Source organism: Xenia sp. Carnegie-2017, unplaced genomic scaffold, assembly GCF_021976095.1.
Source record: "Xenia sp. Carnegie-2017 unplaced genomic scaffold, XeniaSp_v1 HiC_scaffold_13, whole genome shotgun sequence".
NCBI lineage: Eukaryota > Metazoa > Cnidaria > Anthozoa > Malacalcyonacea > Xeniidae > Xenia > Xenia sp. Carnegie-2017.
This window is the reverse complement of record NW_025813436.1, coordinates 5,756,418-5,780,445: the sequence shown is the minus strand read 5'-3', so window position 1 is coordinate 5,780,445 and position 24,028 is coordinate 5,756,418. Positions and strand designations below refer to the sequence as shown.

Genomic DNA, 24,028 nt, shown 5'->3' with positions numbered 1-24,028 from the left:
TACATCAAACGTACCACCTTGTCCTCCACTACCTAAGTGATCCCATTGAAACTGAGATAAAAGTAACGATGCACACCACTTTACAGTTTCCTGCAGTAACAATATGCAACATTAATCCAGTGAGAAGATCACGGTAAGTTAAAAAATAATAAACATCATGTTCTCATCAAAGAAATTCTCAAATGTATGGTCCACAGAAGGAAATAAGTAAAGCTTTCCGTTTATTTAGATGGGAAGAAAGACAGAATAAAAGTGGGAAAGCATCTCCAAAGTCAAAGACGCTCATTCAAAAGCAACAAAAACTCCACCGTTCTGCAAATAGTAACAAATTTCGGGATGTAATAAATCTCGAGAAACGTATAAAAAGACAAGTAGGCGTCCATTTATTAGCACCATTGTTATATGTGATAAAAAAATTAAACGAATTTGAGGCATTTGTAAAAGAACATACGAATGAAACACATCACAACGATAGCAAAGCGGAAATAATCTTGTCTGAATTAAAAGAATTTGTAGCTCATATAAATGAAAACAACAATGTCGATAGAACATTGGAAAAGCGACTTACAGATTTGGAAAGACGACTAAAAATCCGTGAAATGACAACTGCTGACATAACCAAGCATATGACCGAGACACGTGACTGCTTGAACCAATTAAAGGAAAACATTAGTCAACTAGGAATAGAACCAGAGAAAAATGATACGGCTGGTAATAAGCAAAAGAATGGCATGAAAAAATTGCCACCAAGTAAAGATTTACTGGCATTTCAAAATTACCTCAAGGATATCGGTGAAATGACACGAGAGGATTTCCAAGATCTCGGTAATCAGAAGAATGATTTTATTGCAAGTTGTTCATGGCAGGGGACAACATGTGATCCAAGGTGACATAGAAGGATCATGCGTGACATCTTTTTACACACATTTTATCATTGTGCACTTTTTCTAGTTATTTTGAAGTATTTCAAAACTATATGTATGGAAATTGCTTTACTTTCAACACAAGTAAAGTCAACAGTATCGTTAGCGGTACAGGACCTTACAATGGTGAGTACGACCGAAAAGAAACATCAAATGCATTTAAAATAAATCGTATGTTTTGAATTGAATGAATTTACTTACGTAGGTCTTAGTCTCTTCCTTTTCCTCGAGCAAGAAGAATACATGGATCGTATAGCGTCAGCAGCCGGAGCTCGTGTCACAATTCACGAGTTTGACCATGAACCACAGCCAGAAGAGAAAGGATTTTACGTTGCTCCAGGATTTACAACATCCATATCTCTTAGAAAGGTAAGAAGATCAAACAATTAAAATTCAGCGTCATACCAACAATTTAAAACATAATTTTAGAAAATTATTGAACTATACAAACAGCATAGCTAAGCATTTCAAAGAAATAATATCGTTACTTGAATGTGACAACCGTTATTAAACTTAGTATCAAAAATATTCTCTAACAAATATGATTTGAAATGAGCGATGCCACTGAAACAGCGAAATAAAAAACAGTTATACAATATATTAATCCAGCAGAACGTGAATTCCATATATTAATATCGTGCGTAAATGATAGATGACCACTAAAAGAGTGAAACCAATTTGTGATCCTGAAAAGGAAACAGACGTAAAGAAGAAACAAACATATTCTTACTCTCAAAAGGTAATAAACACGTGATTATTGAATTATTCATTAAATCGAGTTGAATCAATAAGACAATATTCTTTAAATATAGAGTTGTATTAAGAAGTGTCTTTCAGACGAAATAATTCGTCAATGTCATTGTGCGGGAACACAGTTCTTACTTGATATGAAAACGTGTTCAGCAGACAACGAGACGGAAGGTAAAAACAATCAGTTCACGGGTAAAAAGTAGGGTATAACGAATATAATCATAGTAGACCAAATTAAACGTAACATATTTGTTTAGCTTCATGCATTAAGCGTCTTGAAAGTCTAGCAAGAATGAACAAGTTGCGATGTTATTGTCCATTTGCTTGCAAGTAAAATGATCAATAAATAAAAATTCAATCATGGCAAAGGCGTCACTAAATAAAACTAAATTCTTTCTTCTTTATAAGAACAACAACATACAATCATGTAACATCGACAGTTGCATGGCCTGCTAAAAAATATTTGGTAATTCTGCAACCAAGCTGTATATAATTTCCTATCTTTCACTCAGATATTAAAGAGCTTCATTTTTTTATAATTCTTCAGCCGTCCTTCCTGGAGGAACTGTTCAGAGTACGTCATAAAGTGATCGATTTGTTGAAGAACATCTCCGATATAACTCAGTATTCAAGGTACAACATCAAGATAATATGGTCACACAAAAGGCAGACTTTACGAAAAGCATTCTGACACATAAAATATTTGTGGATGTTTCATGCTTTTCTTTCTCTTACAGGAAAAACTTCCTGAGGATCAATATATTTTTTCAAAAGCTACAAGAACAAGAGATGTTGCAACGTCACTCGTATGGGGTGAGTTCAGATTTATAAATTTTAGTATGAATTTTCATTTAGCAAAGTGTAGCTGTGTTGCTGTCCAGCACATCTACAACAACTTAAAGTTTAACAGTGTAAACGATAAACTTAAGCTTTAAACAAACAATCAAAGTACTGTAGCTACATCTATCTATTATTGCTAAACAACATTTCCTATTATTGAATTTTAGGATTTTTATTTTTAGATAGTACGTTTGTTATCAGACATAGGTGGTCAGTTGGGTCTATGGGTTGGAGTTTCAGTTTTAACACTGGTAGACGGCAGTGAAAGCTTTTCAAAGTTCATAAAAGCTTTTTATCGAAGGATAAAGATGAAATTTGCTAAAAATCGCGTTACTGATTTTATTGAATCGAAATGAGAATAAACAGTTCAAACGACACGAAACGTAAATAAAATAGAAGAGGACGGTGTGTTTTTCTTTTACAATGAATAAATTGTCCAACTTTTGATTGACTTGGCAATATAACAATACAAACTTTACCGGATAGGACAAAGTCCGGAAAAATAACTTTTGAAATCATTAAAAAAAATATACAACCGTTTTGATTTTTATTGTCACGACAGGATGTAAAAGAACTGAAATAGTAAAATAAGGTAGAAAGAGTAAAAGCGGAATTTCGGATAGATTTTCTCTAAAAAGACGACGTTTACAAACATAATTACCGCAATCCTGCCTGTTGTGTTTGTCGGTAAAATGATAATGATCATTGCATATTGCAAGGGATAGTTTTAATCGTTATAAGCAAGTAGCCGAAATGAGTAAATAATTTTTCAATTTTTCACAAGTTTCCATATATATATATATACATATATATACATTGTGCTTCCAATACAACGTTTGAAGCGTCTCTATAAGAAATCATAAAAGCCAGTACAATAAACTTTTGTTGCATACGAAAAGATTCACGGCAGCAAAGGAACATAATTAGCAAGCCACAAGTTAAATTAAAATTGGATGTCCCAATAATCTCAAATTGTCGGAATAATAATCATCAATAATCTAGTTTGAACATCGTGCAATCACGAACTGGACACCTGTCAAATGGTCGACGATTTTGAGCATTTATGCGATTTGCATAACCGACCTAATTACGTTATTGACAATTAGATGATTCTAATGAAGTAATAATTTCAAAATCTAATTAATCAGTTACGAATCCTGCTATGAAGCGTGCTATGAACATCGCACGCATCTCTGTCTAATAATAGGTTCTACATTGATTGATGGATTTCCAGTTCATGAAGCCAAGAAAAAAAACCTAATTACTGTATACACGACGAAAAATTCAATCACATCAACGGGCAAGGAATACCATTATAATATACAGTGACAAACTCGATTCAGGTAAAGCAGACATGGATAGTTGTCAATTTAAAGATAAAATATGCTTTGTATTATGAAGAGAAAAACACCGCTATATACAGTTGAATGCATTGAAGATAAGATAACTTAAGATAAGTGTAAAGTTATTCGAAAAGCTGCAACATTAGATGAACGATATCTGTCACGAGATCTATAAAAATAACATGGTTTCTTGACCTCCGATACACGACCAAAAAAGGCCATGGTAATCTTGAACAAACAAGCATTTAATTCGTCTGAGATGCGATGAGCTTTCGACAGCCGGAAATAGCAAAGAACACGGGGTAATATGGCAATATACTCTTCACAATAGAGCTATGCAGGAAGCAGGATGAAATTCATGCGCCATCCATGATGTTCGGGCTTCGAGTATCATAAATTTGGCTACGATGGTGATGTATGAAAACAGGTGGACAAATTCATTCTATTTAACAGTTAAAAATTAAATAATGCCAGAGGCTGTCCGGACAACGAATTATGATACATCAACGAAACTTTCGATTCATTCACACGTTTAAAAAGGTGGAATATGTAAAATAAATGGATTTAAATTGCATGCGCACATTGCATTCCCCTTGAACTTCACACGCACGCAATAAAGTCTCTAGAAAAATTGCGCAGATGATATATACACTATTTTACACTGGTTTCATTTAGCAGAAAGTTCCTCCAGATGTAGGAAAAATCACCTCACTTTAATAAAAAGTTCTATCAAAGTATGCAACTGGAGTCAAGCAATTTGCTTCGTGCAACAGTAAATATGGAAATTTCCATGCTTTCCTGTAGTTGTGCGCGAAACGGAAGGGATAATTTCAGTTCATTTGTAGAGATCGTTGACACGAAAAGAAATATCTATACCAAAACTTTCTTAAATCAAAGTGATCACCATGTTAAAATCGACGATGCCCTCAGGGGAGTAATTAAAAAGACATGTAAGAACGTTTCACTAGGAAGCATATGTAACTCTGCCACAACCATCAATGTAGGTGCGCTTCGATAGATGGGGCTGGCCACAGTGGCCAATTCGCAGTAGGTGGCATTTGCATAAAATGCGTGAAGCGAACTGAAACAGACGTTTGAAGAATCGACAGAATGAGAGAGTTTGGAAGCAACGCGAGTGGTAATAGGATCAAATATTGTCCAGGATATTAGAAAATTCATCCGCCGACTCCGGTTACACGTCATATATAAATGGAAGCAAAGCATTTTCTACAAGAATAACGTGTGTGAATGACGTTAGCACAACAATCAAACCATTTTATGTCGCCGGTTTTCTTTACTTCATACAGACAGTTTTAGTCGGAGTTGAACATCAAGCATGGAAATATACATACGTGCACAATTGTTTCTGTGTATCTTGATTTCTATCACATATGATACAGAATCAATACACCATGGAATATTATGGAAATACTACGAAAACATAACAGGTTTGTTAAACATGTTTATATCTTGTAAAGTAATTACAACGATAAAAATAGAGCTTATGTTTTGAAAAATCATGATCGTTATTCTTGCTACATTGATTGATTGCTAAAATAAGTATATTATAACAAAAATGCACATTGGATTACGCGAGAGAGCTTCGTGAAATGTTGTATTTATGTTAGCCATCTACAGAAACGTAAACCCATATTGTGTTTAAGTGGAAGGCGTATCTTGATGTAACCTACAGACAGGCAAATTAAGGAACTCCTCAAAATCATCGCCAAAGTTATACAGGGCAATTCTTTTCTACACGTTATTCTAAGTTTCCTGAACATGCTACAAATAGGCTTTCTTTCTCATCAAAACTACATGATGTACGCTTCCGGATAATTTTGACGCATATCAAATGAAAGAAGCTTAAAATTATTGCAAATATATAATGAGATCCCCACTGTGTCCAACCTATTGAAGTCGATAAAATAAATCAAATTTCATTATTAATTTAGCATCAAGTTCTGCGGGAGTGAAAAGCTACAAATTTTCGTTATCGAAAGAGAACATAAACTTTTCAAGTTCGACACAGCTCATGACATACCATATTCAAACGTTTAATAAAAGTATTGCCGTAAAACTACGAAGGTTGGAGCAGAAAGATAGAAATGATGCATTCCACAAAGTAATTCTGGAAAATCGTCATCAAGAAAATCTCACATGCTATTGGTCGATGAGCTCGGCCAATGCGAAAGCAATTTTCAGTAACTGCAAAAACCAATTGGTAAGGCTGGAGTTGTTATTAAGGTAGCAACCGTTTAATCTTTCTGCTTTGAACAAACAAAAAATTCAATCCAAAGAAATCTGTAAATCAGACGATTTTTTATTTTTTTTATATCAATGACAAGCAAATCGTTTTATCTTTTTTTTATCCTAAGGTTTTTACAACATGATCGACCTTGAAATTAAACCGTTAAAATTAGCCGGGGGCAATATTTGTGCTTTTTTCAGCAGTTTATAATTATTACCATATGATGATGGTGAATTAAAACACATTTTAAGCATTATTGCATTGTGTCAAATGCTCGCTGCTCGTGAAAAATGACTGTTTTGAAATTCGACACTGTCTTTGCCAGGCAAATCCTAGCCATCTGCCATTGAAAACAGACAGATCATAATTCCATGACCGAAATTAGAATCATTGAAAGAGGCTCAAAACTAAAGAATCTAACGAATTGAAAAAATAAACCACAACATTTCTTCCAGTCAAAAAAGCTCCATTTAGCCTACCATTCATTTCCAAAAACAATGGATTTGCCGTGATGAATCAAGAACTGAATACCGAGCTTTAAGGCCAAAAACCTGTATCATTTTGTGTGAGCGTCATTTATACTAGTTTCATAAGAAAAACCTGTAGTCCTAAATACATATCATGCCTGCTTGACGCGCGTTACAATTTTAGCACGCGGAAATTTACTTTGGCTAAACAAATAGAGAAAGCGTGGAGCTCGTTTCTTAGAGAATATAATTCTCAAACAACTGTTCTTGCCGCACGTGCTTGTTATTGGAATAAACATTGAAGAGCACAGTTCCCTCTTAGCATAAATTGTGACCGTGTAATGTGATTAGGCACATTAATGAAATGCAACCATGGCGCCTAAAATATGGAATGTGTAAATTAAGTTGAACAACATTACAGAGGATAGTTTGGTGAATAATAGACACATTATAAAAAAAGAAATTCTTTGTTTTAAATGGTTATAAGTGATTTATGGGCTTTGTGATAATTTTCTCTTCTGTTGCATTTTTTACGAGGTACATTGCAATTCATCATATTGACCACAAACTGTGAAAACAAGACTTCTGGCATTCCAACAATGTTCTAATCGACAGACATCCGAGTGCCAACATTGCTCTTAGCTGGGTGTTAGACGTCTTGATTGAATAATGTTTACTTTATTAATAATACATGCATTAAAATGTTTCACATGTTCGCCATAATAACAAACGTTTTTAGAGCTACGAGAAATGAATACATCGCAAATGCACACGAGCTGCGTTATTTGATATTGAGCAATATAACTTACTGCAATAATTTTCCATATAACAAAATGCATAAAAATACCAGAGCACATTGAGTAGATTTAATTTTGCAGCAACCTCAGTCCATAAAATTCATTATGAAAATGCTTCACGCTCGGCAACATTCAAATGATGATATAATTTATACTTTTATTTGGAAATATATTACAACTCTAATTTCAGCCTCATTTTAACTGCTAGTTCGGATACCAAATTTATAGCACCATACACCGTCGACTTTCGATACAGAAACATGAGAGGAAATTAACCACATACATTTCAAAATGTAATCAATGAAAAGATATTGACGCCCTAACGCGCTTCCTCTTGCAGCAAACCCATACAATGGTGGAGGAATGGGGGCTCTAACTTTATCCCACCCAGTAAAGAAAATTTACGCTTTGCGCGCAAAGTGACCCAAAGTATATCATGAAATAAAAAATGAAATAGCAAGAGCGATATCGTGTTAGCTGTCACCTGATTAGTCCAAACGGAAACGTGCTGACCTCTATGAGTCATCGCTATGACACACAATGTTGGGGTAAATGTCTTTCAGCCCATTTAAACGAAACTCTTGATTGAATGAGCGAAAATCGCAAATACTAAAACTCTTTCCTGAATATAATTCAATTGCTTCCTCCATTGAAGAGTAAAAACTGAATAAGTGTGAACGACACTTGAGAACATAGTAAAATATTCAAGCTTTTGCGAAAACGACAAATATTCAGAGTGTTTAAATAGCCACGCACGCCCTTTCAAAATGTTGGCAATGTTTGCGATGAAAATCCACGACAAACTTTCCCTTTTAAAACGAGCAATAAACTGCTCAATTTTATAAGTGTGATTTACACTTAACGATTGTACTTTAATGATTGTGGGAAAAAACAAACACTTGAAAAATTCACGGAACCGCAAATTTCCCAACAAAATTACGACGTTCAAATGACTAAAACGATTATGTAAATTAGCAGTCTAAAGCAAAGCTGTGCAATATTAAACAAATATTTCTTCCCCCTCTCTAGTGTAGAGGCGATTTTAATAGTATGTTATGTGAGCAATTCTTCAAATTCTTCAGTTTCTCAATTCAGGGGGGGCATATTCATAAATATTTGTCTTCAGCACACTTAAATTCCGTTGAAATTGATTGTTTTTACGAATCGTGAACATAGATATAGGAGTATGGGCTCCCAAATCATAAATGCTGGCCATGAAACTGAATGTATACACTGATTTTATAGTTTGTCATTGTTAATGAATCAATGGGCCAAGACACATACCTTATCGAGCCTGTTATGACGTCAAAGGGTGTCGATCATGTGGCTTACAAAATATCGAGGCAAAGATCCATGTATTTCACTATATGGTAAGATAGAGAAACAACATTATTCAAAAATACATTGCAGGGTTAGGCTGATACAACATTGGTTGTCTTAACATAAGGTGAAAAAAGAACCTTGTTGGTAATATAAGACTCAATGAAGTTGACAGTCTAAATAATATGGGTTAACAAACGGGTTTACGGAAAAAACAGTGAGTCAACTATAGTTGAAAAACCGGCACTGAAGGCTAGACTAATTGAATATAAGATGTGATGTCAACCTTCACTATTAGCATTAAAGAAAGCAACAATGGTTGCGAAACAAGGAAAGAATGTTTTAGGAAGGAAGCCGATCAAACTTTTTTGAAAACCAAAAACACGACACACGATATAGAATTATCCACAAACAAAGTGTATAAGATAGAAATACCAAGTGAATGCATGACGACAGTCGAATGAAAGGAAAAATATACGACAGAAAAATATAAGATTTTGTTGACGGGTTATGACAAAGTTTTAATAACAAACCAATTAAATAAAACCAAGAGATCAGCAATATCATTTAAGTCTACTCTTGAAATAGAACTCATCAATTTTCTTTCAATACACCACACACGTAGATGCAAGTATTAATAACAAAATAGATAATATAGTAATGCAAGAATATCAATGATGCTCGTGCATCAAGGTATCAATCAATCAACATCGACGGGCGCACAATGCTTTTTGCTAATCGTACAAGAAATCATCCTTTTTAAATCCCTTGTCGAACAAACGTTTTTACGAAGTAACTCCAATGCTAGAACCTTCGGTGTATTCAAAAAATAAACAACACAAGCAGATTGACTTATTCAATAATATTTGTCTTGAAAACATTTAGGTCGGTTATTCTCATTGTAGCTAGTATTTAACAGAATAGCTACGTTCACTGTCGTTTATAACTGTTTTTAACTGAAATGACACAAAAAGAATAAAGCTTGAAATACGGTATAGACCGTTGAACCATAGCATTGACTAACTGCATTGAAAAGATCATAGATCATTAAGAATTTAACATATTTAATCTACCAAGTCCAATTAGCCACAAGACTATATAATATAAGGCTGCAAATTGAACAAAACCGTCAATCTAATACTTTTAAAAAGCAGGACAGAGAAACGATATGAAATACTAACAACTGCTACCAAATAAACAGTATACTTTCGCTAAAAACAACTGGGTCGAATTAGACTAACAAAGCAACAAACACAGCAGGTCAATGCAGCAAAAGTGTAAACTTATAGGTGTTAGTAAAAACAAAGACGATTTAGAGAATTTATCCTCTCCTATGATTAGCGCAATCAATTATCTAAGCCGGCTCTGTAAGAGAACATGATATTTGTTGTTAGTTATTTTTGACGTAAGAAATGCATCATCTCTCAAAACAGAAGACTCAAGCTACATAAAATTAGAGTTACTATTTTAATTTTCCAAAAGGAAGTGATGAAAATCACGTTAGTCCCTAAGACTTTGGCACTTTTTAAGCTATCAATTAAAGCTTTATCAACAGTATTAAGCCTGCTAATAAAAATAAGTTTTATAACATTAACACCTGCTTAGGAAACTACACCTATAGCTTAAAACAAGGAAATAGCGGATCTTCATGTATTAAATCGAAATGAAAACAAGAATACGAAACAAAAAAATAACAGAGGATAGAAAATGTCAGAAATTTCCTTGTGTGCTGACCTTACTCCAAGTCAAAATGTTTTGTATTGATTATTTTATTTTACGATAAAGTTTTTTCTCACAAATGAAAATGCTCTAGATAAGCATATCACAAGTACACTTCACGTCGTGGCCACCACGTTGGATGATTTTAACATGATTTTAACACATTACAAGGCAAATGTCAACCAATATGGCAAAAATTCCAATGTTTTCTCGTATTCAGGAGAATGGTTGCACACCACCTATATCACATAAACTCTCCATTCAAGTAGCTAACAAAAAATAATTAAATAATACTCATAGACAAGCTAATACACAATCCTAGATGTGGTAGTGAAGCAACTATTGTGAAAACAGTTGGATTAAAATTACCTCAAAATTGGTTCAATTTTCCAAGTTTAATTGGCTACGACGTACATCAATGGGTCATTTTCAACCCATCTGATTTTAAAATGTACTGAGTTATGATTAACTACACAAATTATCCAAATTCTCTCCATAATGTGTATAGAGAAACCCATATATTATATGTAACTAATGCAAGATATGCGCAACGAACTTTTCTCGTTATTTTCTTTTGTGAAAAGAAACGTCACCCATAGACGTTGGAATCGTGCATCGACGCAAAAGATTGTCGCGTTCCATCTCTGAATCACCAAAAATGGAGGTGCTTGTTGTAGCTGATGAGTCAATGGCGAAATTCCATGGAAAATCAATACGAAAATACATTCTCACGATTATGGCCGAGGTAGGTTTACAGAACGTCAAGACTCTGCTCACATTACAAATGATAGAAAATCTTTGATACATTGCAAATGATAGTCAATCTTTGTGTAATGCAAACTTGTATTTTAAGAGTTAAGTGTATTTATGTTGAAGCATCAATCTTCATCATAGGTTCGAAAGATATTTCAACACAGTAGTCTTGGAGTACGCGTGGACCTGGTGGTATCGGACCTGGTTATTCTCACAGGTGAAGAGGTTCGTTGAGTACGTCTAAAGTCGCAAGTTTTATATACAATGTAGCTATATACTCCAACAATCATTACACTCTCCTTGTATACATTAGGAAAATCTGCAAGTAAGTCGCAATTCAGATACAACGATGAGAAGTTTTGTGAATGGCAAAGTGAACAGTTTGATCGTGACGGCACCGACCACGACGTCGCATTACTTTTGACAAGGTGCTCAGAGGTTATTGATGTAAGGACGAGAATACTTATCCTTACATCGATAATAATATCCATGACTAAAACAATGGTCGAAGAAACATACAGTCTTAATATATGTTCTATAGTAAACTGAACAATGGTTTCTTATTTATTTAGACTTAATATCTGCTCTGACCAAGACCACCCTTGTAATACAGTAGGTAATACAAATCACCTAACAAAAATAGCAAAAGCATGGTCTTATGGCTTCCTACAAGAAACATTTCATTATTGCTACTTGGCTAGATCTGTTTTATCATAGTGCAAGTGATAATAACTACCATGACGTTAATATTTTAACTGTACAATGAACTAGGCATGGCTTATATATCGGGTATGTGTCAATCTCAACGTCGATGCAGCATTGCAGAAGACTCTGGTCTGGATGTTGCTCTGACTGTTGCACATGAACTGGGACACAAGTACGTTGGAAGAACATTCTTATTCAAATAAATATCGTGCTAGCATACAGATAAATTAAAGTGGCACTAAAGTGAGAAATACTAATTTAGCGTATAAGTTTTATTAAAATACCAATCTCTCGATAGTTTAGGCATGCGTCATGACGGCTACGGGAACGAGTGCGCAGAACAAACACGTGACATACCTCACGTGATGTCATCGACAACACTGAAGGCAAGCCAAAGAGGTTTATCCCAATGGTCAAAATGTAGCAAGAGAAAGATCCACTATTTTCTAAGGTAAACATTGACTATTGTCTGTGAGGCAAAACAAATTACCGCAGCTCAATAGTAAAATCAGACTGCATTCACAACAACGGGATTGGTTCCTGATCCAAAAAACAAAATCGTACCAATCGAACTCCTAAATAAATGTTCAGAAATTTAATTTATCGAAGAATGAGTTGTTGCAATTTGTCGTGCCCATATATTCTTTTCCAACTATTTTTATAACCCAATGCTTCCAATGCCTTTCGTTGATGCCCTTGTATAGCACGTCAAACAGCAGGTGCCTTAGGGAGACTCAAAGTAAAAGAACTATCCCTCTACCTAAAGACCTGCCTGGCGTGACATTTACAGCAGATGAACAATGCCGTCATCAATATGGCAACCTCGCCACACAATGTCGACGATATCAGGTAATAATCGAAACATATCCCAGGAAGTGGAAAAAGGATGGAACAGAGAGGAAGATACTGTTTGACACTGTTTTATAAAGTGTAAACTGCGCAGGGGAAAATGGCAACGCCTTCAAGAACCTATTCTTAAAATTCACAAGGCTGTTTTTTTTTGTATATAGGTTCGTCTTTGTCGTGAGCTATGGTGTGAGATAGAAGGGAACATTTCTGCAGAACTAGACTGAATCCAGCTGCCTATGGGACAAAATGTGGAGAAGGAAAGGTAACCCATAATCTCGAGGATCTCAAAACAACTAAAACAATTAATTGTTCATAGAAATACTAAAGTGAGTGCTGGGTATGAATAAATAAAATACGATTAAACCAAATGCTTTCGAAATTCTATCACTCAAAGAGTATTTTATTATTTTTCCCGTCTATAGTGGTGTATGTATGGAAATTGCATTTACAACAAATCTGTCCTTGTGAAAAAAGATGGAGGGTGGAGTTCATGGGGAGTATGGAGCGAATGCTCCAGATCATGTGGTACTGGCGTATCCACCAGATATAGGAGGTGTAATAATCCACGGTAAGAAAGAAAAGTACCTAGTAAAGGACTTCACAACATAACAATCGTTAACGTTGAGATATGATTCCAAACTAACGATCACAAAAAACTCCTTCAGCCCAAAGAATGGTGGACGATTTTGCCAAGGGAAGCGAGAGAGACACATATTGTGCAATCAACATGTAGGTGTGACAAATTGTGAGGTAAAAAGCAGTAAGCTAATCCAAGATCTTGATTATGATTAGTTGTTTAGGCGTGTCCTCCCGATTCAAAAGAAATCAGAAGAGAGCAATGCGAGTCGTACAATGGGCAGATGTATAACGATATGTTTTACAACTGGAAACCTTTACTCAGTAAACGTAAGTCACATACATCGCAAATGCTAATCAAGCACGAACGTATTAAAGAGATGATTACTTTTGACGCAAATTTGTCCCAAAATTCCAACACTCCGAAAGGAACTTATAATGAACATCATCTATATGTTAATAGACAAACCATGTGCGTTGTATTGCACACCTACAACAGAGGAAAGATTCTCTGTTCGGTTTTCCAGCAAAGTTATTGATGGCACACCATGCATGCCTGGAGGAACAGACTTGTGCGTCAATGGGAAATGTCGAGTAAGTATCACTAACGATATTACCATGATGATTAACTGGGGTCTCCAGCATAATAATCATATTAGCATGAGAAAGTACTGAAATTGAAGACCACTAGTTTTGTAACACAAATCACATCAAAAGTACATTATGTCATCTCTCCATGGTTTTCTACACATATAGAGAGTTGGCTGCGACAATAAGATAGGTTCAAATGCTAAAGAAGATATCTGTGGTGTGTGCAAAGGCAACGGATCAACATGTAGCAAGGTCGAGGACATTTTAACCAACTTTCTGGATCAGGTTAGCCATCCAGAAACTCGAATGACTAGCTTACGACAGACTATAAAACGTACCATTTCAGAACGCTGACAAAGAATCAACAACAGTTCATGCCGATTTTCTTGTTTTACAAACTTTAATATCAAATTCGTTGACGAAGAGCGTTTTGTTTGAAAATAATAAATAGATGTCTATTTCTACAGGATATGTAGAAGTTGCCGTTATTCCAGTGGGTGCCAGAAATGTCCAAGTCATGGAAACGAAACCGTGTACCAGCTTTCTTGGTAAGTATACGAAAGCATAAGATTCTTCATTACTTATGGAAACTTGAGAACTAGAGCTAGTACATTTCAAGAACATAGCAACTATGTTGATCACCTCGTTTTGCATACACGGTGGTAACATACAACATCCAGTACATTACAAGAACATAGCAACTATGTTGATCACCTCGTTTTGCATACACGGTGGTAACATACAACATCCAGTACATTACAAGAACATAGCAACTATGTTGATCACCTCGTTTTGCATACACGGTGGTAACATACAACATCCAGTACATTACAAGAACATAGCAACTATGTTGATCACCTCGTTTTGCATACACGGTGGTAACATACAACATCCAGTACATTTCAAGAACATAGCAACTATGTTGATCACCTCGTTTGCATACACGGTGGTAACATACAAAATCCCATGGATAAAACACCATGTTTTTGCTAGCTCACACAAGTAACAGCAAGAATAAGAATTGATTTATCTCTAGAGATGTTTGACTCAAAGAGAAATACAAACAACGGAAGTGGGCACCACTAAAAATAGCAAAACTAAACAATTTCGCTCGGCCCTCAGGTGATAAACACTAAATTAAGTAAAGACATTTGTATAAGCTAAGACATACACGAGAATGACAGCCCTTACCAATCTTTCTCCATTACTTCCTCATATGATTTAAACATTAAAAATGTAATAATTGAAAATACATGACGACTTAATGTTTCATTGCATGATACAGCTTTAAAAGGTAGATATGACACATATTACGTCAATGGCAACTGGAAAATCCAGCTACCAGGTCAAGTTGATGTTGAAGGAACGAAAGTAATATACGATCGCAAAGGCACTTGGGAGAGACTTATTGCCAAGGGACCCACAACGGAACCAATGCACGTGATGGTAAGAGAGATGGCTTTTTACGGTCGACAATAAAAAAGAACAGTGACGAAATAACCTACGTACTTGTCGCACACTATAATTATAAAAGGGCTTTTTTAGGTATTGTATCATGGCTACAACCTTGGTATCAAGTACAAATATTCCATGCCTTTACCTAACCAAACTCACGACAGACGTGCCGAAGATAAACAAACGTCAGGCACAAGGAAAATCAACTACGGCTGGATCAGAAGAGGATGGCAGAAATGTAGCGTCGTATGTGGAACAGGTAAAGTAACTCACATGAAGACTACAATCACTACGTAATGTAAAGGTTACTTTGCACTAAATAACACAGTCATGTATTGTGCACATTTACTTTACACACTTCGGTCAAGCCTTGACAAATGAATATTTTCTTTTGAATGATAAAAATAGGAATTCAAAAAAGCAGTAGAGAAGAGTGCGTGAGATTCCTAAATGGTAAAATAGAAATTGCTAACGAAAGGTATTGTCGTGGAGCGACGAAACCAAGACAAGATATTCGAGTGTGCAATGAACATCCTTGTCCAATATGGTAAGATACTTAAACAACACATATATACGAATCATTCAATGAACATACACTGAATGTTGTGACATAAGACCACTCATGATGAAGATAGAGAACGACTGGAATACAGCATCGATTTTTAACGATAAGATCATAGACGATAAGATCATAGATTCATTATAGACGAGATTATTTCAACACCAAAAGTTGACGCTTTCGGTGACTAATCAACTTTTTAGCGATGAGATGAAGTAAACTTAAAGCGTTTGACACATTTTCGAATTAATCACGTATTGTATTTCTATTATGTACTCAGTTATTTCCCTCGCTTATAGCTGACCGTTAACTACATCCACTCTAATAGATGTGACCGTTCAATAAAGGTCACCAACAGCATTTATACGACGAAATCAAGTAGAATATGCTGAATGTCAAGCAAAAAAGTCATTCGTTTAAATTAACGTATTGTTAATTCGTTAAATCGAAGGTGGTCGGTGACGAGGTGGTCAAAATGCAGTCATAATTGTGGCTCAGGACGACAACATCGACAGGTATTTTGCATGAGGCAGGCTCCCAATGGAAGCATTCAGAAAACGTCAACTCACATGTGCACCAAAGACAAACCATCATCAAAACAAAATTGCTATCAAAGGAGTTGTAGTGTGAAGTGGAGAACGAAACCATGGACAAAAGTAAGACGGCATTAACTATGTATAGTTCTTTAAGCAGAAGCGCAAGCAGAAATTATGAAAAAGTAGGGGAAGGTCATTCAGAATGTGCCAAATGGAAATGTACATAAAGATGTACAGATGTACATGTAATTTAAGATCTGTTTGGTTTAAACTCGACAACTTTAAATTAATCCCAACAACCCATGAGAAGACGCAGTAACCATGCAATGTAATAATAGCTATAATCCTACCTGACTATAGTGCTACACGATCTGTGGTAAGGGATATCGATACCGAGAAGTCTACTGTCCACTTAAAGATCTTTGTGATTCAGCAAGTAAACCTGCAAGAAAGAAGACATGTTACGGGGAATCATGTTTTAGCTGGAGAGCTGAGGACTGGAGCAACGTAAGTACTGACGATTGCTATCTAGAGGCATAAGAAAGTCATGTTCAAGTGCTCGAGATTTTATCTAAATTTTCCAGCTTGTACGGGCAACAATAGTCTCAAACATTAAAAAAGGCACCATAGCTAAAGTGGAATTTAAATACTAAGTCCTTGGACTTCGTTTTTTCCTTTAGTGTTCCCGTTCGTGTGGCTATGGTTATCGACTACGGAGAGTGACATGTGAACATAAATTGAGCAAAAAACAAGGAACGCAATGCAATCGTTCACGAAAGCCTTCAGTAATACAGCTTTGCTTGAATAGATATTGTAATTAGGTGGATATCATTTACACAAAAAATGTACAAAGTGCTCCAAGCTAAACCCAATGTTTGCAATGAAGACATAGTCTTGTCAGGAGAAATGAGGATGATCTCCTTCAATCTACCACGAAAAGACGTAGACGTAGAGAAATGTTTAAATATTTATGGCCTGCTCAAAGCCCCGTGTGAAATGGCTTGCTTGAACACGAAAGTAGTGCCATAACTTTTTTCCCTCGAAGCCGCTTTTTTCTTGTAGAATCTGTGTACATAATAGTTGGTCTTAGAGGAATTATTTCAAGCGAAATAAGTAAACAAGATTTAAGCGGAAAAATGATTTAAAGAGATAATTTAAAAAAGATGTACAGTCTACCTAATGTACCGCATGATACAAAAAGTTTATTTTATTTTTGCTTCATCTTACAAGATAATTCATAGTTATATCAGAAATAAAATATCATTTAGTAAGACACATGCGTTTTTCCTTGAAAATCAAGATATACATAGTCATTAAAATTCGTAATATAAATTAATACAGTTTCCACTTCGCAAAATTTGATGAAGACATTTCTTTTTTTGTGACGAGCTCAATCTTCAAGCAAGGAATCTTTGATTATTTCTTTCATAGTATGCCGCTGAGCTTTCTGTCTTATATTTTCAGTGACAAAGTGAGGCAATAAGGACATGTCGTTTTTCATGTCTTTTATAGTCAACTGACAGCCATAACAAAATGTTTTTCAAAATGAAGTACATTATTGACTTTATCATTTACAAGAGCATCACAGGGCTCACAATCCGCAGCATTGGGGTTTACAATAGATAACTTCTTGGTAACCTTACGAACACTATTATGATCCTCATTCCTCATTGCATTATCAGTGGCACCTCTTTGCCCCATCCCTTCCCCATCACTCCTATCTCTTAAAGTATCATGACATACCCCACTGTTTTTGCTGTATGCTGTGTTGCACTTCCCATTTTCTCCACACCCACCATTTTCGCATCCTACCATCTTACTATCAACAGAAGAAAATCTAGCATCAACCATTAAGGGTGTTAGACACAAAGCACAATGATCCCTTTCCTCTCTGTCACAAGTTGATGAAATTTTATTGCCAGTTTTAAGAACTGTGTTGATTGTTGATGGGAAACTAGTTTGAAGGCCGTAAATAAGTTCCTGCGAAAGACGATATATGCTAGCATGACTGGAAGCCAAAGTGGAAAATGATGGTTTAGTGAAACTGATAACATGATTGTAATACTGCACTTCCTCCGTCATTAGCACGACAAAGACAAATCTTAGCAACAAACTTGCAATACTGTAAATCTGCAAAAACCTACTAAATCATTTATTTCTCCCAATGCATTTCATTGAAGGTTGCATGTACTGAACATTTTGAAAAATGCGAAACAAAGGGCAATCAAAATTTGAAATCTCAGAAAAATCTTTGTCTCTAAATTGAAATCGATAAATTACAAATGTAATTACATCCAATTGAAATTTTCATCAATATGTTTGGCATAAAGACGTTTGTTATCATCATTCAATATCAAAAAAATGATAATGGCAACTGATAAAACTTTTTTACGACTTTTTACTATGCTAAAGTTCCTATGCTACAGTTCAATAACTTTTAAGCTCAACTGCTTCCTCACATGCTCTCGGAATTAAAGGCCATTGAATTTCAAAACAGACTGTATCTAAAATGATGTACCGCAAAACATTTGCAGTTGCTACACCTTAAATTATATGAGCTTGAAACGAGCCTTTACTAACTGAATACCGTTGTGTAAGGAAGATCTGAAAAGGAAAAATTGCTTGCATCAATTTTGGGACGAGTTTGTGAGGAATAAAAGTCTTAACTCTTTCCATGCATGTCCATACACTTCTGCTGTACATATCTTACAATATGTCTAATGCGTTGGTGGATGACCTATGACCAGCCATATGGTATCCATCACACAAGTTCCACCCCATCCCTATTGTCTTGTTGCAATATAGTGAAGAAGTGTAGAATTTTCGCCGCTTACTTCAATTCATGTTTACCAACTACTTCTTACGAGTCGTTTTTCGTTTTCACCGTTTGAAACAGCAACATCTTGAACAGAACAAAAAGCTGTTACTTCCATGTTAAGTGTTATTAACAAAACATCTATCAATATTATACAAAACGAAAGGACTGTAGTGAAGACTATACTCACTTTGTTTCTTCCACGACTTCTACATCAGGTTGTGAGTTCAAATGTGTTCCATGTTTTGGCTCCAGGCCAGAATCATTTGAGGGGCCAAGCTCACCATTCGTTGAGCTGACAACCTGGACAGAACCGGCAAGCCTGTGCCCTCCTGTTGGCATAAGGTTAGCGTTCGAATTTCGCGGATTGCCTGCGATATCTGGCCATGCCCTGCGATCAGCTGATTGTCCCTACAATACAATATTTACAGCAAAACACATCAATTACAATAACAGGTACTTCAAATTTACAACATCGTGCGACATTCTTCAAAATGGTTGTGACAGGGGATATCTTATAGCAAAGGGGATAGCTTATAGCGAAGGGGATAGCTTATAGCCACGGGTGGGGCATCACCAAACACAAGTAATTATCATTTATCAATAATAGCAGTCAACAAGCACACTACTCATAACTGAATGCCAACACATAGATGACCATCAAATTAATACAGCAGATAATATATATCAAGACAGACTTACTCGATTACTCTGGTGAGGATCTCTTCCTCTATTCTGGATGTATCTCGAATCAGGGGGATGTGACGTCGAATCAAGTTGGTTGATTGCATATGGCTGAAAATGATTGTATATCATTGGTTGACATCACAACCTCCAGTATACCTCTTTAAAACTGAACTGTATAATGAGTATATTTTAAATGACTGTCTTCCGACCAGACATGTCTTCTTAACAACCTTACACATTAGCAAAAAATACACAAATCCCTGTTGTTCTGGATAGTGCTTGGTAAGCAGGCATAATAACACAAGCAAATGAATGCAAAATGACAAGGCCAAAATTGGGCCAAAAAACATTCTAAAATATTACTACCAATTGAACCGGACCTTGATATAGTAGTGTGCTACTCTTTATATGATCAGCCTATGGGGTATAGAGAAAGCTTTATTAACATGCATGTCATGGGTTTTTTACTCTCCACCTCAAGGTTTAATGCAAACTTTGGCAAGACCCAACCACACACTTACAATCTGCTTGTGCGTCCAATCAAACTCCCCGTCGTCTACATAACCCTTCCTGTCGAACAGCTCTTTAAACAGGCTACGCAGGTAGTCATAGTCTGGTGTCTCAAAAAAATCCAGTCGACGAACATATCTTAGGTAAGTTGCTAGTTCTTCTGCGAACCGAAAGATTGTGTAAGGTTAGAATGTTTAAAGCAAAGAAAGTTTAATGTTGCTAGAAAGGATGAGGAAAAAGATCTGAAATGGCAAATCATATCCAAACCAAAAGATAAAGAAATGGATAGAAAAAATGACAGTGCATTATCCTACAGTATCCTATATTTACCTGGTTGATTGTCACACAAAACTTCGATAGGTGTTGACCTCTTCGTGTCACCAATTTTTTGATATCTTTCTTTGAGTGTATCAGCCTTAAAATTGTGCAAAAGTTTTTTGTGTCAAAAATCAGTTTCAAATTAAAAGTATAGGATTTAAAACAGACAAACTTTCAATCCCTGCCAGGGTAAGCTTCCCCTCAAGAAATACATGAACATGTGACCAAGGGCTTCCAAATCATCTCTCCTGCTTTGCTCTGTAAAGTATAATAAAAAAAATACAGTTGCATAATACAAGAAATGCGTTGCATGTAATGTAGTTTAGAGTATTTTGATTTTTGCTAATATGGAAGATGAAATAGTGAAACCCAATAAAAAAGTGTATGAGAAAACAGTTTCTTTTGATGTACATAGTAATGTAAACAATAATATCAACAACTAAATTAACTTAAGTAAAGTAATCTCTTAAAATTTCTTCCAATGCATCTACAATTTCAATTGAATGATTTTCAGCTATTTTTCTAATCATAACACAATCGTACCTTTTCCTAAATGAGTGTTGATGCTCATATATCGAGCAGTGCCAGTTAAACTCTTGTGTTCACGGTATGGTATGTGCTTCTTTGTTTCAGGGTCAATATACTCCTTGGCTAGGCCAAAGTCAATAATGTGTATGGTTCTGTCTTTACCAGCTGACTTTCTTCCAATTAGGAAATTCTCCGGTTTTACATCTCTGTATATCATATTTTTTGAGTGGACATATTCGATCCTCAACAACTATAAAAACATGTCCAAGAGAATGAATGAATGAATGAATGAATGAAAATCTTTATTTTGACACGCTGGCCTTGTCAACTGGGGTTGATTTCCACAAGGGGCGTGCTTTTGTTCAAAAACAATTACAAAATTTACTAAGAAATAAATTAAATGGCAAGAAACGCAAAGTGCCAAAGCTGAGAGAATTTTTCAGAAGTCTGCATTCATTCAATAAAATGACACATCATTGCTGTGTATTTGTCAATAAATGACAGAGTGATGCCGTCTATACATCAGTGGACTTGATGATAAATCACTTCAATAGAAAGACATTGATCAATGGTGAGTGAAATCAATAAAGAGATATCAATCTATGCACACAGAAACCAAAGGAAAAACACAAATCATTGGAAATAAAATTCAAGAAAACACAGCAAGTTTAAACTCTTGCTCTACAATTGAATAAAGTTCATCAAAAGTAGCAAAATAAAATCTTGCCTATTGTGCGAGGGTAGTAAATAAGACCAACTCACTAGTGAAACCAACACAATACTTTAATGTTACCTTCCCATCGAAGCAGTATGTTCCCAAAATGAACAATAAATCAAAGCATAAATGTATTAAAAACACTATTCCTGCAATACCTACCAGCTGCATTGCTATCATTAGCACTGTTTTGAGGGTAAAAGTTCTATCACAAACATCAAATAAATCCTCCAAACTTGGACCAAGCAACTCCATTACAAGTGCATTGTACTTAGTACAGGGACCAAAATAATGAACTTGTGGTATGCCATCTGTGCAAAACAAAAACATAAAAATATACAATGTATTTTTCTCAAATATAAATGTAACTTTTACCAAAGAAACGCCACCCAAGGGGTGGGAAAATGCACATAGAAATCAATGGCAATTACATATAACTGTTCCTTGTTTCACAAGATAATTTTACTTGTTTTGAAATATTGTATTGCAGATCACATTTATTTGGAATACTAGATTTCGGCCATGCCTGGCTTATGATGAATTTTATACTTACTCAAGAACATTTTTAATGATAAAAATTGCTATACCCATGCAATCAACCATTTATTAGTTCACTAGTAATGCAAGACTTTGAAATTACAATGAATGTAAAATTCATAGAAAAGAAAACTCTTTACTTCTCAAGCAAGTTTTGACGTCAGCCCTCTCAGGCAAAAGTTCAACAAATGTATGGTTCGCTGAATGAGTTCAAATAAAACAGTACAACAAAGCAATGTCAGATAAACATATTCGTATAATGAAGATAGTTCGTGAAATTCATAAGGTATGCATTTATTTAATTTATTAGCTTTTGACAGGGAAAGATAGCGGATCTTGTTTTCGTTTGAACAATTGCATGTGTGTTCGTCAATTCAGAAATTTCCTAATATTGTCAAAAGTTCTTCACCTGCATTTCCCAAAACTTTATAAAATCGATACTCTAGATGTAATTGAGGCGCCCTGGATTTCATTGGTTCCTATAGAACAGATGATCGCTATCAGCAACGATAACAAAAGTTGACGGTCGTCATAAATATCGGTAGTTAGTTAAGTCAACAAAAACAAGAAATTTGAGTTACCAATTTTATGGCGACATGTTCGTTATTGTACAAATTTCGACCTTCAAACAAACAAAAGATAAAGAAAACATTGAAAACGAGCGAAGCGCGATCACTAAACTATTTATACAGGCGTAATACCAAGTCTCAGCTCTCCAAAGTTCCCACATCCTATCTTCTTGCCAACACGAAAATTTGGTCCGACCATTGTCATATTAGAACTGGATGAAGCACTGGTACTTCGGGGTTGTAAACCTGGTCGGTTTTGCCTGGAATGCTTTCTGTCTGAGCGTTCATTTTCCCTTTCCCCTTGTCTTCTTGAATTTTGCATCGTGTAAAACTTTACTACCAAACGAGTTGAACAGCCATCAACTCGGACGATGCTGGGTTTAACCTTGCATAGAAAGTCGACAAAATGTCAGATTTTTTCCAAGGTTTTCACCCTAATAATTTGATCGCCAACAAATTGTCATACAATAGATCATCCATCAAACTATCTCAAGCATTCTACAAACGAAGAAGTACATAAAAGGAAAACACATTCATACAGCGTATTCCTCTTGCCCAAAGTATCATTCGGACAAGTGTAAATCGCAAGGTGTTCTGGGATCTCTCCCATGATCCAACATCAAACGTGATCAGGGGGGAGGCGTTCTCCTTGACAACTGATAATTATTTTTTAAGCAAACATTTACATGAGAATTATTTACTGAAATTTTGTCGAGTACTTCCCACATCAACAACGTATCACGCAGAATTATGAAACGCTTCTTTTGTAATTCACAATGACATCATTGTCTAGAATTTTCTTCCTCCCACAAGAACAGGGGGGAATCCTGTAGAGGGCTGGTTTTCTTTATATAGACTTCCGTTAGGGAAATAGGAATTGTATGCAAATAAAACGTGAAAAACGAGTATGTCAGCGCA

General features: G+C 35.5%; 3 protein-coding genes and 2 long non-coding RNA genes across 6 annotated transcripts; 3 read left to right on the top strand and 2 right to left on the bottom strand.

The window, feature by feature from the left end:
* Positions 1–40: 40 nt before the first annotated feature.
* LOC124459435 lies at positions 41–16,874 on the bottom strand. Its single transcript, XR_006953655.1, has 4 exons — positions 16,782–16,874; positions 8,653–8,731; positions 1,125–1,283; positions 41–90 (listed from the first exon to the last, which is right to left on the bottom strand). It is a non-coding gene; the product is annotated as an uncharacterized LOC124459435 (long non-coding RNA).
* LOC124459437 lies at positions 2,139–3,293 on the top strand. The gene is made up of 3 exons (XR_006953656.1): positions 2,139–2,306; positions 2,411–2,486; positions 2,696–3,293. It is a non-coding gene; the product is annotated as an uncharacterized LOC124459437 (long non-coding RNA).
* LOC124459432 lies at positions 4,798–11,072 on the top strand. 2 transcript variants are annotated; one of them, XM_047008891.1, is made up of 3 exons: positions 4,798–5,304; positions 5,809–6,077; positions 7,709–7,788. In XM_047008891.1, exons 1-3 carry the CDS (start codon positions 5,193–5,195, stop codon positions 7,742–7,744), a joined length of 417 nt encoding a protein of 138 aa, XP_046864847.1. In that variant the 5' UTR covers positions 4,798–5,192; the 3' UTR covers positions 7,745–7,788. The 2 variants fall into 2 exon arrangements, with proteins under 2 accessions (XP_046864847.1, XP_046864848.1); XM_047008892.1 differs by lacking the exon at positions 7,709–7,788 and adding an exon at positions 10,992–11,072 and having other exon boundaries at positions 4,799–5,304.
* On the top strand, positions 11,135–17,706 carry LOC124459427 (A disintegrin and metalloproteinase with thrombospondin motifs 12-like). Its single transcript, XM_047008884.1, is given in 22 exon segments — positions 11,135–11,152; positions 11,302–11,385; positions 11,474–11,588; positions 11,733–11,776; positions 11,932–12,037; positions 12,164–12,316; positions 12,570–12,714; positions 12,876–12,912; positions 12,915–12,976; positions 13,137–13,282; positions 13,380–13,443; positions 13,515–13,620; positions 13,754–13,884; positions 14,047–14,134; positions 14,137–14,166; positions 14,349–14,429; positions 15,167–15,327; positions 15,427–15,595; positions 15,745–15,883; positions 16,347–16,551; positions 16,792–16,938; positions 17,112–17,706. Coding segments are annotated over 18 exon segments (2,109 nt in total). The 5' UTR covers positions 11,135–11,152; positions 11,302–11,385; positions 11,474–11,588; positions 11,733–11,776; positions 11,932–11,933; the 3' UTR covers positions 17,253–17,706.
* Positions 17,707–18,661: 955 nt separating this feature from the next.
* LOC124433581 (casein kinase I-like) lies at positions 18,662–23,951 on the bottom strand. Its single transcript, XM_046983376.1, has 11 exons — positions 23,243–23,951; positions 23,123–23,163; positions 22,951–23,020; positions 22,167–22,315; positions 21,305–21,539; positions 20,934–21,019; positions 20,774–20,858; positions 20,455–20,603; positions 19,949–20,041; positions 19,437–19,657; positions 18,662–19,333 (listed from the first exon to the last, which is right to left on the bottom strand). Exons 1-11 carry the CDS (start codon positions 23,430–23,432, stop codon positions 19,312–19,314), a joined length of 1,341 nt encoding a protein of 446 aa, XP_046839332.1. The 5' UTR covers positions 23,433–23,951; the 3' UTR covers positions 18,662–19,311.
* Between the last annotated feature and the right edge of the window lie 77 nt (positions 23,952–24,028).